At 50.0% G+C, this 14,633-nt stretch overlaps 1 protein-coding gene across 1 annotated transcript in view; it reads left to right on the top strand.

Moving 5' to 3' along the window:
* The first annotated feature begins 3,841 nt into the window (after positions 1 to 3,841).
* Ssh1 (slingshot protein phosphatase 1) overlaps positions 3,842 to 14,633 on the top strand; it is a 49,056-nt gene continuing 38,264 nt past the window's right edge. Inside the window, exons 1-2 of the mRNA XM_005344250.3 lie at positions 3,842 to 3,961; positions 8,226 to 8,266. Of these exons, the coding sequence (XP_005344307.1) occupies positions 3,893 to 3,961; positions 8,226 to 8,266 (110 nt within the window). The 5' untranslated portion in view covers positions 3,842 to 3,892. The remainder of the gene's footprint in view (positions 3,962 to 8,225; positions 8,267 to 14,633) is intronic.

The following is a 14,633-nucleotide window of genomic DNA, read 5'->3' as shown; positions in this document are numbered from 1 at the left end:
ATGTTACAGACCCCAGGTCCTCATGCTTACACAGTAGGCATGTTACAGACCCCAGGCCCTCATGCTTACACAGTAGGCATGTTACAGACCCCAGGTCCTCATGTTTGCACTGTAGGCATGTTACAGACCCCAGGTCCTCATGCTTGCATGGTAGGCATGTTACAGACTGAGTTATCTCCCTAGCTCCCAGCACTGTTTTTAGTAGTCATGAAACTTGTTAGGCATGGTGGCTCATGCCTGTAATCCCGGAATTTTGGCAGAAGAGGCAGTAAGATCATGAGTTCAAGGCTAGACTGGGTCATTTAGTGAAATTTGCTGAGCTCAAACATGACTAAATGAGTTATAATATAAAAAATAACTACAGGAAGAAAATCTGCATGATACAGGGAGCCTCTGGAGTCGCTCCTGCTGCCTGGTGCACTCTGGGTTCCTGGGAATTGCATGGACAGAGCTGTGGAGCATGCTGGGGGAAGCTGTGCTAAGTCTTAGTCAAGCCACGTGCTGTGCTCTTGGAAGAGAATAGGAGAACCAAACCTTCAGAGTTCAGAGTATTTCTCCTGGAAGCCTCTCCCACTCCTGGGGGTTCGTTCTCCTTTTCCTTAATAAACCTATGTTCACACTAAAAAAATTCAATCATTAAATATTTTTTATTTCATTTTATTTTATGTGTATAGGTGTTTTGTTCACATGGGCATCTGTATGTATACTACATGAACACTTCATGCCTGAGGAGATCAGAAGAGGGCATCAGATCCCTGGAATGGGAGTTACGGATGGTTGAGAGCTGCCATGTAGGTGTTGGGAATTGAACCCAGGTCTTCTGCAAGAGCTGCCAGTGCTCTTAACCACTGAGTCATTTCTTCGCCCCAAGACTAAAACTTTTAATTGAAAACAGAATCAAATCAATAAAGTGCCTTGCTGAGCATAGAGGAGCCTGGGATGGAAAAAAAAATCACAAACTTGGTGTTGATCCTGTGTTTTTAAGTTTTGCTATTTTGTTCCTTGCAGATTTATATATTAATGTTGCTATCCTAGAATGCAATCTCAGGGCTGGGGAGATGGCTCAGCCATTAAGACTGCTTGCTGCTCTTGCAGAGGACCAGAGCTGGGCAGCTGGCAACTGCCTGTAACTCCAGCTCCAGAGTATGTGATGCCCTCTTCTGAGCACACACACACGCCAATGACAATAACGACAAAGCACAATAGTAACTGTCACTGGATTTGTGGGAATATGTCCTTAAGTATTTGGTAGCTCCTCACTGCCCTCCAGCCCAATTCCAGCTTCCTCCCTGAGACCTTTTTTATGGATGTTCCTGGTTCAATGGCCTGAGATACAGGGTGTTGGATGCAGATGTAAAGGCGACGCTGGCTGGGGCTGCGGCAGGGGTGGGGGTGGAGTAGGGCTGTGTCCTCCTGGAAAGGACACTGGGGGCAGGGCAGGCTCTGGGGAGGTGGTGCCTAACTGTGGGACAGGAACCTTTTAGCTGAAGGGAGGAAGTGAGAAGGGGTGGGGCTGAACTTGAGAGGGGTTCTGTGGTAGGACGAGGTAGCAAGACCAGGGCAAGGATTTTAGTCCTATAGACGGGAATGGGTGTAGGGACCAGTGGCAGTGGTATACGTATAGTGGTATAGAGCATCAGAACTGGTCCTGAGAAGGGACTGAAAAAAATTCCAGATACTCCTTTTTGTCAAGGTTTCTGTTGCTGTGATGAAACACCATGACCGAGAGCAAGCTGGGGAGGAAAGGGTTATTAGCTTACACTTCCACATCGCTGTTCATGGAGGGGTGCTGCTTACTGGCTTGTTCCCCACGGCTTGCTCTGCCTGCTTTTTTTTTTTTTAATGGAACCCAGAACCAATAGCCCGGGGATGGCACCACCCACAGTGGGCTGGGCTTTCTCACACCTAACACTGATTAAGAAAATTCTCTACTGGCTTTTGTACAGTCAAACCTTTCGGAGGCATATTTTTCTCAGTTGAGGTTCCCTCTGCTCGGATGACTTTAGTTCATGTCAAGTTGACATAACCAGCTAGCACACCACCTCTAAGGCAGCCTAGGCTCTGTCTTCTCTGGGGAATCCCCAAATATTTGAATTTTGAGAACACAGAATAATCATAAAGAAAGCATACCCGCTGCAGATGTAGAAGCGTGGACACTGGGTAGTCTCAGGAGCCTGTGGCTGATTCTCACTCATGGCTGAGAAGATATCCCTTGTTTATTGGATCACCTCCGAGACCATGCATGGCCATCAGTCAAAGCACAGCTCCAAACAGGCAAGCCCGGTTGAGAGCTGTTACCATTAAAACCTATTTCACTTAATGCTAAAAAACTTGTGGGCCATCAGGGTTCCCTGCCCTGTGGGAAGTCCAAGGACCACCCGAGGGAGGGGGACTTGGTTGGGGGAGGGGGAGGGAAATGGGTGGCGGTGGGGGGGGGGAAGAGACAGAAATCTTTAATAAATAAATAAATTAAAAAAAAAAAACTTGTGGGCCAAGTTCCCAGGCAAAATGTATACATTGCCCTCTGTTGTGGTATAGCTGCATTCTGAAACCTCAGAGGACACTTGGTGTTGACAGAGCAGGTAGACACTGGGGCCACTCTTGGGTCTTTATAAACCTAACAGGTGACTTTTAGGAGTGAGCAACTGGAGGCTCTCTTACACTGCAGTGTGATCCCTACTTCAGTCCACTGAGAGCTCCTTAGACATTGTGGGGGCCGAGGAAATGGAGCCTGCTCACCCAGGCTGACTACCTGAATTTGATTCCTGGAACCCAAATAAAGGTGACTGGCTTCACAGAGCTGTCTTCTAACTTTTACAGAAAGTCGTGGCATGCCCTTGTTCACACGCATAGCACACACACACAATGATAATAATAAATAAAAATTTAAGAAGGAAGACAGCCCTTTTAAAGGTCCGGGACTGTTTCATATCCCCAGGTTTCAGCTTGCGAATTGAGGAGGAAGGTGGAGCTATTAAACCCCAGGTGGAGGAGTGGGATTGGAGTCCTATGATCAGTAAGGTCTGGGCACCACACAGAGGTCCAGGTAAGAGAAGTTGCTACCAAGTCGCCCAGTACCACCTTGCTGGAGTCCTTCAACCCTTTACAGGCGCTGTGAATGCATTTCACCCTGCATTCTCTCATCTCATGGTTCCACAGGTCCACTGGCGACCTTTCCAAACCCAATTCAATGTGCCTACTGCTCCCTGTTGCCCTCCCTGAACGGGCCTCTGGTGAGCCACGGTTCCCTGCCCGATGGCGTCCATCTTCCTCGGTTAATCCCTGCCTTCCAGCAAGTACTACTCCATAGAGAGAAGCCTTTTCTCACCCCACCGCTGGCTGGGTTTCTAGACACCAGAAGGAATTCAAAGATTAGATCAGCCCCTGGAAGCTGCTGGGGCTGGAATCCGGGACCTTGAGTGAGCTGGGTACCCTCCTACTGGGCTACACCCCAAGCCCATGAAAAGTAGATCTACAAACGGATTTAACAGTCCCGGAGGACACGTTAATTGGCTTCTGGATCCTCGACGCCTCGCACTTAGTAGGAGCAGCGGAATAAGTTTTCTGAAAGAATAAACGGGTGCTGTTTTACAAAGCCTTGGTTCTGCGAGCCTCCCGGGCCTCAGTTTTCCCACGTTGTGGGCGAGCGGGCCTCGGATGTGTGGCCAGGGCTGCACTGCTGCAGCCTTCGCGGGGGCGCGCGCGGGTGGACGTGACCGCGCGGAGGGGCCCGCCCCAGGCCGGCCACAGGCGCATGCGCATCACTGCCTGCGTGCTGCGGGCCGGGCGGACGCGGGGGCGGGGGCGGACGCGGGAGGGAGGCAGGAGGAGGGGGGGGCCCGGCGCGGCTGCCGGCCGGCTGCTGGAGGCCCGGGGCCGGGCCCGCGCCGCGATGGCCCTGGTGACCCTGCAGCGCTCTCCCACACCCAGCGCCGCATCGTCCTCCGCCAGCAACAGCGAGGTGAGCCCGGCCGCGCCCTTCCGCAAGGTGTGAAGCGGAGGCGCGTCCGCCCTTGGGGTGCGGGCGTCTCTCATCCCGGTGACTGAGCATGCGCGAGGTCGGGGTCGCGCGGGGGGCGGGAGGACGGCGGGTGCTGCTAGCGCTCCAGGCACCAGGAAAGGCTGTAGGTTCGCGGTCACAGGGTGGGCTCCAGGCCTGGGTTCTATGCTGCTGAGAGTCGGGGTTGATGGAGACCGTCGTGCCCCGGTCCCCAGGACGGCCTGCCCTAGAGTGCACTGCCCCAGCCCGTTCCCCCCACCCCTGCCATGAGCCTGAGGCCTCTGAGTAAACCCCCGAAGACCTAGACTGCTGCAAGGGACGGCCCGCTGTGCTTGGACTAGCCATGCAGGCCCAGGAAGTTGCCTCTGGAATCTGGGCCCTGTCCCCTGGTTGTGTGTGCCTGCATGAACCTCTGTCTCAACAGCCCTGTGTCCGGTTTGGTCTTGTCTTGCCGGGACTGGCAGGCACATTTGCTGAGCGACTGTGAGGTTAAGCCTCCAGGGTCCCTTCTGTCTGAGGCTCTTGAGTTTTATCTACAGGCTGAAGGTTCTGGTTGCCTCTTTTCTTTTTTTGCACACAATTAGGCAGGGCAGTTGAGAAGTTAGATTGTAGTAGAGACTTCCCACACAGCTCGGCTCTCCTACATCAGTTTACAGAGTACTCATGTTCTTCCTACAGAACTTCAGGAACGTAGGGAAGAGTGTGGCTCCAGAGAGACAGTACAGGCTTCGCAGTCTAAATTTCTCTTCCTTCCTCTCTCCCTCCTCCTGTCTCACCACGGAGCTCTGGTTGGCCTGGTACTATATAGACAAACCTGGACCCAAACTTGGCATTGGCCGCCTGCCTTTGCCGCCCAGGTGCTGGCATTTTAGACGTGCCCTCCACACTTGGCTTTCAGCCTGGATTTCTGACCAACTTCCATATTGTTTTTGGTAACTTAACACCTGATCACTTCCTGTTCCTGCTGTAGACACGTTTTTAGATTTTAAATCTTTTTATTTTTATTTTTTTTAAGTTGAGATGTAATTCACAGCTCGTGAATTTACTTTTGGGAAGTAAATTCAGTTTAGTTGACTCAGACCATGCCCCATCACCGCTAAGTTCAGAAGCTATCAGCACCCCACCCTCCTGGGTCAGCGGCCCCACTCCAGGAAGCCCCTTCCTCTTCTACTTTCTCTACCTTTGCCCGTTTGGTGTATGGAGTGTTGCCTTTGTCTCGCCTTTCTCTCTCAGCACAGTGGTTTCAGGCTTTACTCGGGTTGTGTCATGTGTTCGTATCCATTACATGAAGGGTAAAGTTTTTTCTGGAAATTTATTAGCACATTATCATTGTTTTATTATACTTTTAGTGCTAAGTGTTGAACCAGAGTCCTGTGTGTTCCAGCTACTGTACTACATCCTCAGACCATGTTTTGTTTTGTTTTCAAAAAAAAATTGTTTTATTTTACATTGTGTGTGTGTCTGTGTCTATCTGTCTTTGTGTGCACCTGAGTGCAGATGCCCACAGAGACCAGAAGAGGTCTTTGGATCCTGTGGAGCTTGGGTTACAGGGGTTTGTGAACTGTAATTACCTAATTCAGTTTTAGTAGATACAAGATCATGCCCCATTACCTCTTAAGTCCCGAAGCTGTCAGCACCCACCCTCCTGGGTCACCACCTGTAGGTGCCTTTGCCCCTCATCCAAGCTGTGTGGGGGAGAGTCTACTACAATCTACAGTTATTGATGGGGCTGCTGGCATCTGATTTTAGGTCCTCTAGAAGAGCAGGTCCTCTTTTAACTGCTGAGCTGATTGCAGCTCTGTCTCAGCCTACAAATTAAGTTATTATAGAGTTTCTCTTTGTATGCCTGTCTGTCCTGGAACTAGCTCTGTAGACCAGGCTGGCCTCAAACCCACAGAGATCCACCTGCCTCTGCCTCCCGAGTGCTGGGACTAAAGTTGTCTGCTACCACTGCCCAACTATATAGGGCAGCTTTTTAAAACCAAGTTCCGATGACCAGTTAACAAAGCTCAGCCAAAGGGCTGGGGAATGTCAAATGCTGAAAATGTGAGAAAGAGCCAGCGCACCCCAGGGATGTGAGAGGTAGAGACAGGAAACCCCCAGAACAGGCTCCATGGCCAGGCTAGTGAGACTAAGAACCCGTTCAGTGAGAAGACCCTGACTCACTGTGGAAGACACCAACATCGTCTCCAGCATCCACACACAGTACACATACCTGTATACACACATACATTGCAATCACACACACGTGAACGCATACCACTCTCACACACAAGTACACACACATACAAGCAGAAAATGATCCAAACAAACCCTAAAGTCCCAGACGGCTTTTTGTTAACTTTAGTGTGTGATGCATTTGTCTCCTATGATGTAGAAGAGACTGGGTTGTTCCTGGGTGGCAAGGCTCCCTTCCAGATGTGCAGAAGCTGGAAGCAAGGCAGGGAGGTAGGTAGCAGGTGAGCCTTGAGTTGGGAGACCTGGGTCCAGATTGGCTGTGCCTCTGGCATGCCCTTCCTCCACTTGGCTCCTTCTGTCTCAGCTTGTCTGAGAGGCCTGGATTGCATCTTAAGGATCATGGTCTTCGCCGGCTCTTCTCTGGCATTCCTGACCTTATGGCACCTTTCAATGGAAAACCTCAGAGGGTAACTGAGAAATAAATGGCTGTGGATCCTCTAACCCCCGCCCTCCCCATCGCCACCACTTATCAGAATGCCACTTATGAGTCAGGGACATAGTGGTTTCCTGACACAGCAAGGCTAGCCGTGAAGCCTGGGAAACCAAGAGAAATCACAGCCCTTGGCTTTACAGCTATCCTGGCCTCTCATTTTGTCTTCCCCACCGTTCCTTTCTTCTGGATCTTTAATTATCTCATGCTTGTAGTTTCCCTGTTAACCTTATCTGAACTCCTTTGTGAGAACAAGGCGAGCGGAGGAATAGCTGCAGCAGCCTTCCTAGAGTGTTTTTGACAAATGTGCAGGGTTCCCCCCCCCCCCCCCCCCGCCCAGGCGTAGGCAGGCCTCCAGACACTTGGGCTGGGCCAGGGTTTCTCAGCCTCTGTGCTGACACTGACACTCAGGGCCAGAGCCTTCTCATTTCACAGCATCCTGTGTTTCCCCCCACTAGATGCCAGTAGCACCCTCCAAAATCGCCTGGGTGGCCCCTGGTGAACAAATGCTTATATGTGTTGTTTGCTGCTCATTTGCCTCCCTCTGTCTCTGTGGTGTGTGAGCCTTCCCTCGTTTCTTCTTCTCCCTTACAGCCCAGGAGCTAATGTGGTCCATTCCCAGTGTGTGTATCTGTGAAGTCGTACACAGAATCTTTATATAAGGCGGATGCTGGGGCCTTATGGTATACTCATTCTTGGTTGAAGTTGCCACCTCTTGCTGTATATCCTGGATGCCCATTTTCCTTCCTACCTTAGCTCTAGACCCGATTCCTGTTGTCCTTGGCCGCCGGCTGGATCATCTGTTCGTCCGCGGTCAGCCTTCTGTCAGTCCTGACCATCACTAGCTCCCAGGTTCTCTTCCACTCCGTGGATGCCTGAAGAACACAAGTCCCTCTGGGGCAGCCTTGTGTTTTCTTCCCGTTTTATGTTTTCTTCCAAAAAGAAGTAGTGATGGGGTTAGGGGATGAATTTAGAGTTCAGTGCCTGGCCACCTTCTGTAGAATAGCCTTTTGGACAGGCCTTACTGCTAGGTTGTCTGAGCTGCTCTTCATTCCCAGCTCAAGCAGTGCCCCTGCCTCAGCCTGTTTAGTGGCTAGGAGGACAGGTGTGTGGCCCCACTTTGGAATGGATTTTTAAGCTGGACTTACTAGTGCCTGGCTTGACAGAGAAATAGATTTCCTTAAATCATTGCCCTGTTTCCCTTAAGAGCAAAACCAAAATAAGACTCAAGAGGCAAGTGTGTCTGAGAGCTGAGGGCTGAAAGCATGTGTTGGGTGGCAGAGCCTCAGGTTTAGTCAGGGGACTGTGGCAAGAATTGGGGTAAGCTTTCGGAGAATGGCGGTAAGCATTCAGAGAATGGGGTTAAGCGTTCGGGAACCTGCAAACGTGGTGGGAATGACTCAGGGGCTACACATTAGGTTGGCAAGGAGAGGGCAGGGCTGTGACGAACACGCCAGCCTCCTTCCTGCATGCCTTTATCTTTTCCCGGCACCCGGGGGAGCCTGCTGTCAGAGCCGGTAGCAGGTCTATAGGGTTACATTCTCTTTCTCTCCGCAGTTGGAGGCTGGCAGCGATGAGGAACGGAAGTTGAACCTCAGGTGAGCCCACTTGTGTTTGTTCTTAGGTCTCACAGACAGGTAAGGAGCAGTGTTGCTGCACTTGAAAAATCTGATGCTTTACCTGTGTGAAAGTGTCCTAATGGAAGCCGGGAACGGTGCCGGGCAATGGTGCTGCATGCTTGTAATCTCACCCCTTGGGAGGGATGTGCATCTCTGAGTTCGAGGTTAGCCAAGGTTACATGGTGAGCTACTACTGTATGAGTTACTGCTTGTAGTGCACACCTCGAATTCCAGCAGTTGATGAAAGCAGGAGGTTTGCAGGTTGAAGGCCAGCTTGGGCTACATAGTGAGAACTTGTCTGAAAAAAAAGAGAAGGAAAGCAGCTTGGACTTACGTAGTAAGACCCCTATCTTTTTTTTTTTTTTTGGTTTTTCGAGACAGGGTTTCTCTGTGGCTTTGGAGCCTGTCCTGGAACTAGCTCTGTAGACCAGGCTGGTCTCGAACTCACAGAGATCCACCTGCCTCTGCCTTCCGAGTGCTGGGATTTAAGGTGTACGCCACCATCGCCCAGCCTAAGACCCTTATCTTTAAAAAAATAAAAGCTGGGGATGTGCCTCAGCGACAAAGCCCTCGCCTATTGTTCACAAGGCCGTGGGTCCATCGCAGCACTGCAATAAATGAAAAAGTTAAGTAAGAAAACATACGTGTTCAGCTACTCACTGCTTCAGGTGGGAGGAAGTGCTAGTGATGAAACAGAGGGCCCCAAGCATGCTAAGCAAATACTCTGCTGCTAAAGGACGCTCCAGCTCCGTAACTGCTTAGCTTATCCTTTGGAAAAGGAGGCAAATAGCTCCTTTTTCTGTGCTCTACTTGATTTTCTTTTTGTTGTTGATGTTTTGTGTGTGTGTGTGTGTGTGTGTGTGTGTGTGTGTGTGTGAGAGAGAGAGAGAGAAAGAGAGAGAGAACAACTTGTAACAATCAGTTTTCTCCTCCCTGTGGGTCCCAGGGATAGAATTCAGGCCCTCAGGCTTGGCAGCAAGCACATTTTCTGCCCCGCCCCCTTCAGCCCCTGATACATTTTCTTGCAGAAGTTCCTGTTTGTGTTTGATAATCACTGCACAATGCCCTCTGCTTTTCATCCTGCTTTTGACAAGCTGCTACTTTTGAAGTCACAGCATGGTTTCTTGGAAGTAGATACTCAACTTACTCCATCAGTTCATGTGAGGTGGGCTTGTTCTGTGAGATTGTGACCCACCTATAACCGTGCTCACTTAGAATGTTCCTGAGAACTGGAGAAGGCTCAGCGGTTAAGAGCACTGGCTGCTCTTGCAGAGTACCTGAGTTTGGTTCCCAGGACCAACGTGGACATTCACAGCCACTTGTAACTCCAGTTCCAGGGGATCTGACTCCCTCTCTGGCCTTAGGCACCAGGCATGCATGGGTGCTTAGGGATACATGCAGGCAAAATTCCCAGACACATAAAATAATAATATATTAAAAAAAATTAGCTGGGTGGTGGTGGCACATATCTTTAATTCCAGCACTCGCAAGGCAGAGGCAGGCAGATCTCCTTGAGGTCGAGGTCAGCCTGGTCTACAGAGCAAGTTCAGGACTGGCTCCATAGTTACTAAGAAACCATGTCTCAGATAAATAAATAAATAAATATTCCCTTAAGATGTAGTCATCAGTTACTGTATTCACTCAGGGACACCAAAGTCACCTTACTTTTCTTTGCCAGAACTACTGGGTCCCTTCTCTTTGTCCACGTGAAGTCTGAACAATTGCTGAATATAAATATGTTAATGCAGTACACAAACTTTCAGATATTTTCCTTTTTTACAAACTTTTATTAATTTAAAGATTTGTTTACTTTATTTTATGTGTATGAGTGTTTTGTGTGCATGTATATATACCACATTTATGCCTGTGTTATGAGCTGGGTGCTGGGAACTGAACCTGGGGTCATCTTCAGGGGCAACAGATGCTCTCAATGACTGAGCCAGCCGCTCAGGGATATTCTTTCCAAAAAAAAGTCTGTTTTATTGTGGGAGAATCAAGATCAGTAATTGTAAAGGAAGGAAGGGTCTGAAATGGTACTCGGTGCTGTTGGGTACTGTGCTCCGGTGTTCTGCTTACACTTACAGAAGTGCTAGAAATACATCCCGTCTGTCTTTGGTCTTCGTAAGTTTGAGTGAAGGGATGAAGTTTCCCCCTTTGACCAGGCCTGTGTTATTTGTGAGCGTGACACATGTGGAAACCCTGTTCTGTAGGAATCAACGTGATAGCTACAGCAGTTGCCAGAGCCTTGTTGCCGTGTTATGCTGGATGTAGGACAAATTGACTCTTCCACCCTTGGTTTTGGGCAGCTTATGACCCAAAACTTCCAAGGCTGGAGGCGCTTTGGGCAGTAATGGGCTGCTTTTTGCTACATAGTGTCTGTGTGTAGGAGGGCCTGTGGAATCTGGGTGTTGGGTGCAGGCCCGGAACTGGGAGGAGAGCTCCTTGAGGGTGGTGGGGCCCCAGAGCCTCTGCAGCTTCCTGTGCCTTCCTGCAACCCTTCCCTTGGGTCAGAATTCCTTCTACCCTCCACCCATCCCTTCCTCTCTGGGCACTGAGCCAGAGAGAACATTGAACTAGCTTTGTCTTTAATTGCCCTTAATTAGCAGAATGCTTAGTGCTTGAAGATGTTTGTAGCCAAGAACTTAGAAAGAGCCTTGATAAGAAGCTGCGTCTGTGGTCCTTTCTTACTAATAAAAGGGAAAACGGCTTGATGTGGAGCTTTCGGGAACCTGACAGGAGATGGAGTTGGTGTCTTAGTGGACAGTGACATCTCTATATTCCAAGTGATGGATCCCAAGCTCAAATTCTGTGCTTGAAATATTCTGCAAAGTCAGGTGTCTGTGGCATGGCTGTGCAAGCCTGTTACCCCAGTTCTCTAGAGGCTGCGGCAGGAAGATCTCTGGTGCCTGCAGAGTTCAGGGAAAGCCAGGGTTACATCACAAGACCAGCTTAGAAACAAAGACACACAGGCGTGCACGCACACACAGGCACCCGAGGCCCTCTGGCTGTCCAGATGAGTCAGTTCTTTTGCACCCACAGGTGAAGGAACTGACTGAAGAACTTAAGGCAGCTCCAGAACCAGAACCCAGAACTCCCCTTGGCTTCATTCCAGCTCCTGGAATGTCACTCATGCAAGCAGAGCTGGGCCCTTTGCACAACAGGATTCCAAAGCCACTGTGGCCCCAGGGAGAGCCTCAAACTGGAGTGGGGTCCTGGGTTTTCATGAAGGAGAGGGGTTGTTGGTCGGCTTCTGTGTGTCTTTAGCCTTCCTGTTCGTCTTCTTGACTCACCTTGATAGTTTACCCCCACTTTTCAGGCAAAGGACACCATCCTGCTTTCTAACAAGGAAGGTCTGTGTCTAGGTTTGACCTTTGACAGCTGTTCTTTCAGACACTGCTCACTCCCGTTTCAGATCTCCTCTCTGTCTCCTAGAAAACAAAACAAACGTGGAATGGTGGACCGACCGGCCAGGTGGTTTTGTTTGAGGCAGAAGAGTGGAGGAGAGATTTCTCTTTGCTTTGGATTGGCCCAGAATGGTAAACAGCCATTATTCACTGTGCAAGGTTGAGGGAAAGACTGAAGCCTGCCATGTAGGGTGAGCATGCTCCCTTAGCTCTCTTCTGTCTGCCTCGGGGTTCTGCATACCGGTGTCAACAATGGATTGAAGGTTTAAATGTTACAATGTTGCTGGCATGTACTTAGTCCTAAAGTCTTGCCGGGGTGCAGAGTTTGGTTTGTTTTTTTTTGTTGTTGTTGTTGTTTTTTGTTTTTTGTTTTTTTTTTAACTCATTCACTAGGCAATCCAGTGTAGCAACTGTTTACCCTTATTTACATTGTAGTACAGATTGCCAGAGTATGCACACCTGCATGCTTGTTTTCACGGGAGGAATCCCCCCATCCTGTAGATCCTGTGTGTGCACACCTGCATGTCTGTTCTCAGAGGAGAAATCCCGCATCCCTATAGACTTGCATGCTTGTATTTACGGAAGGAATCCCCCATCCTGTAGATACAGAGTGTGCACTCCTACATGTTTGTTTTCACGGGAGGAATCCCCCCATCCTTATACATATTGAGTATGTACTCCTGCATGTTTGTTTTCACGGGAGGAATCCTCCATCCTATAGGTACAAAGTGTGCACACCTGCATTTTGTTTTCACGGGAGGACTCCCCCATCCTTATAGATACTGAGGGGCAGCTGTGATGGTGCCATGTAAGAGATTAGACTGGCTTGTCTATTTGCGTTACTGAATCCCAGTCAGTCTTCTGGGTCTCCCTGACTCCTTCCCATGTCTCTTGGGTAGTGCCATTCTCTCTCCCAGTCCCCCACATCATTGTGTTCTGCCTGTCTTTCCTTGTACTGCCCACATCCTGTATTTTGGGTCCCTGAGCTGATCCCCTAAGCTGTGTTTTGTTTTGTTTTGTTTTTTTTGGTTTTTCAAGACAGGGTTTCTCTGTGGCTTTGGAGCCTGTCCTGGAACTCGCTCTGTAGACCAGGCTGGTCTCGAACTCACAGAGATCCGCCTGCCTCTGCCTCCTGAGTGCTGGGATTAAAGGCGTGCGCCACCACCGCCCGGCCCTAAGCTGTGTCTTTGACAGTAGGCTATATTTCTCAGTTCCTGCATTTAAAAAGTATTTTCATCTCACATGTGACTTCTCTGGTCCCAGAGAGAGCAGGTAGCCGTCCTCTCGTCTCTCCGTGATGGAAGCTGCCCCCCTGCCACTCCTGTTGCAGCTCTCTGTGATTTTTGTCACATCTCTTCCCACACATGGTGTTTGTGTAGTTGAAGGGGATGAAGATTGGGCTTTGTAGTTATTATAAACATGAGAGGTAGCAGGTTGTGGGTGATGAGCATGTGAGGGCCTAAGTCAGGTGAGTCTGTGTAGATCCCAGCCTCCCACTGTACCAAGCTCTTTACCCTGAGAAGTCCTGGCCTTTGCCTCTGTGGGGCTCATGTGTGGACTGGAAAACAGCCTCCTGGGGCTGATTAGTAGCTGGTGGAGAGTTCCTATGTGAGATGAGATGTGTGCTGGTTGGTTATGTGTAACCTTAATATCTTTATCGGGTGTGGCTGCGGGCACAGGAAAATGGTCACCAAGGTGTCCTGGCTACATTTCCTGTGGGATGCTGGGGCTTCTGGGGTCTGACTCTGGCAGCTTCTCTGAATACCTTTGGAAGGTCATCAGGCATTGAGACAAGGAAGATGATTCCTTGTGGTCCCCCAACCCCGTAGTGACCTCCTGGCCTTTGTATATGCACCTGGCTGCTGGTCTCTTCTGGAAGCAGTGTGGTTAAGAACATGGTGTCAGTGAGCATGTGGCCCTGCTGACAATGTCTCCTGGCTCCCTCACTGTTCTGGGAGCCCCTCAGGCTGGCATGAGGCACCATGGTTGTGTGCCAGGTGGGACACTGGGGAAGTGACACAGCTGTGTCATCTCCAGAGTGAGGATCACAAGTGGGCTCTCTTCTTTAGTGTTTCAGGGCCACAGACATGTCCATTTTCTTTTGTTCCTGTCACCTGCCCCGTGGATGTCTGGGTCAAAGCAGCAAGCTTGACCATCTGGGTTCCTTTTGGTTTTGGAGGTAATCCATAAGCTCCCTTATCCCACTTTCCTCTCTGTGGCCTTGACTTGGAGTTCACTAGGAGACTCCACTCTGGAGCTGCTGGGAGTGGGGCTGCTCTCTGTCCCTGCCCTACAGTATCAGATTGGACCAGCATGTCCTGCTTTGCAGACCGTTTTGCTGGCTGCCATTTGAAAACACTGCTTGTGGCCTGCCCACACTTTGGTCCTCCTCCACTTTGTTCGAGGGTTGATTTCAGAGGGTTTTCCAGCCTCTGTTGGCACTCTGCTGGGTGAAGTCCTTTGAGTGTGGAATACCCCCTTGTGCTCTGTGAGAGAGATGGCTTGGGCAGTGTGTCAGTCACCTGCTGCTGAGGACTCGCTGGGAGCTATACGTTTGTTGCTTGGTGGTAGCAGTTTGTGGTTGTGTGAGAAATCAGCCCTGCTCAGCAGGGTTGGAGATCCTTGAAGGCCTCTTCTGACTGACTGTGTGTAGCCTTAGTGCCTGGTGTGCCCCTGGGTGGCCTGTGGAGTCTTACAGGTCAGACTTTCTGTCTTATGAACTATGATCTTGAGCTACCCAGGAACAACAGTTTCTTCTGACATTTCCCTCTACAGTTTGGTGACAGAGACACCTGTTTGTCAGTCTCTGTACACCTGTGTCCCAGCCTCTGTATACCTGTGTCCCGATCTGCACCTGTGTCCCAGTCTGCACCTGTAGGTCAGTCTCTGTACACCTGTGTCTCAGTCTGCACCTGTAGGTCAATCTCTGTATACCTGTGTCC

The sequence above is a fragment of the Microtus ochrogaster genome, chromosome 2 (assembly GCF_000317375.1).
Source record: "Microtus ochrogaster isolate Prairie Vole_2 chromosome 2, MicOch1.0, whole genome shotgun sequence".
NCBI classification, from domain to species: domain Eukaryota; kingdom Metazoa; phylum Chordata; class Mammalia; order Rodentia; family Cricetidae; genus Microtus; species Microtus ochrogaster.
The sequence above is the reverse complement of the archived record's forward strand: the minus strand, read 5'-3'. Positions and strand labels throughout refer to the sequence as shown.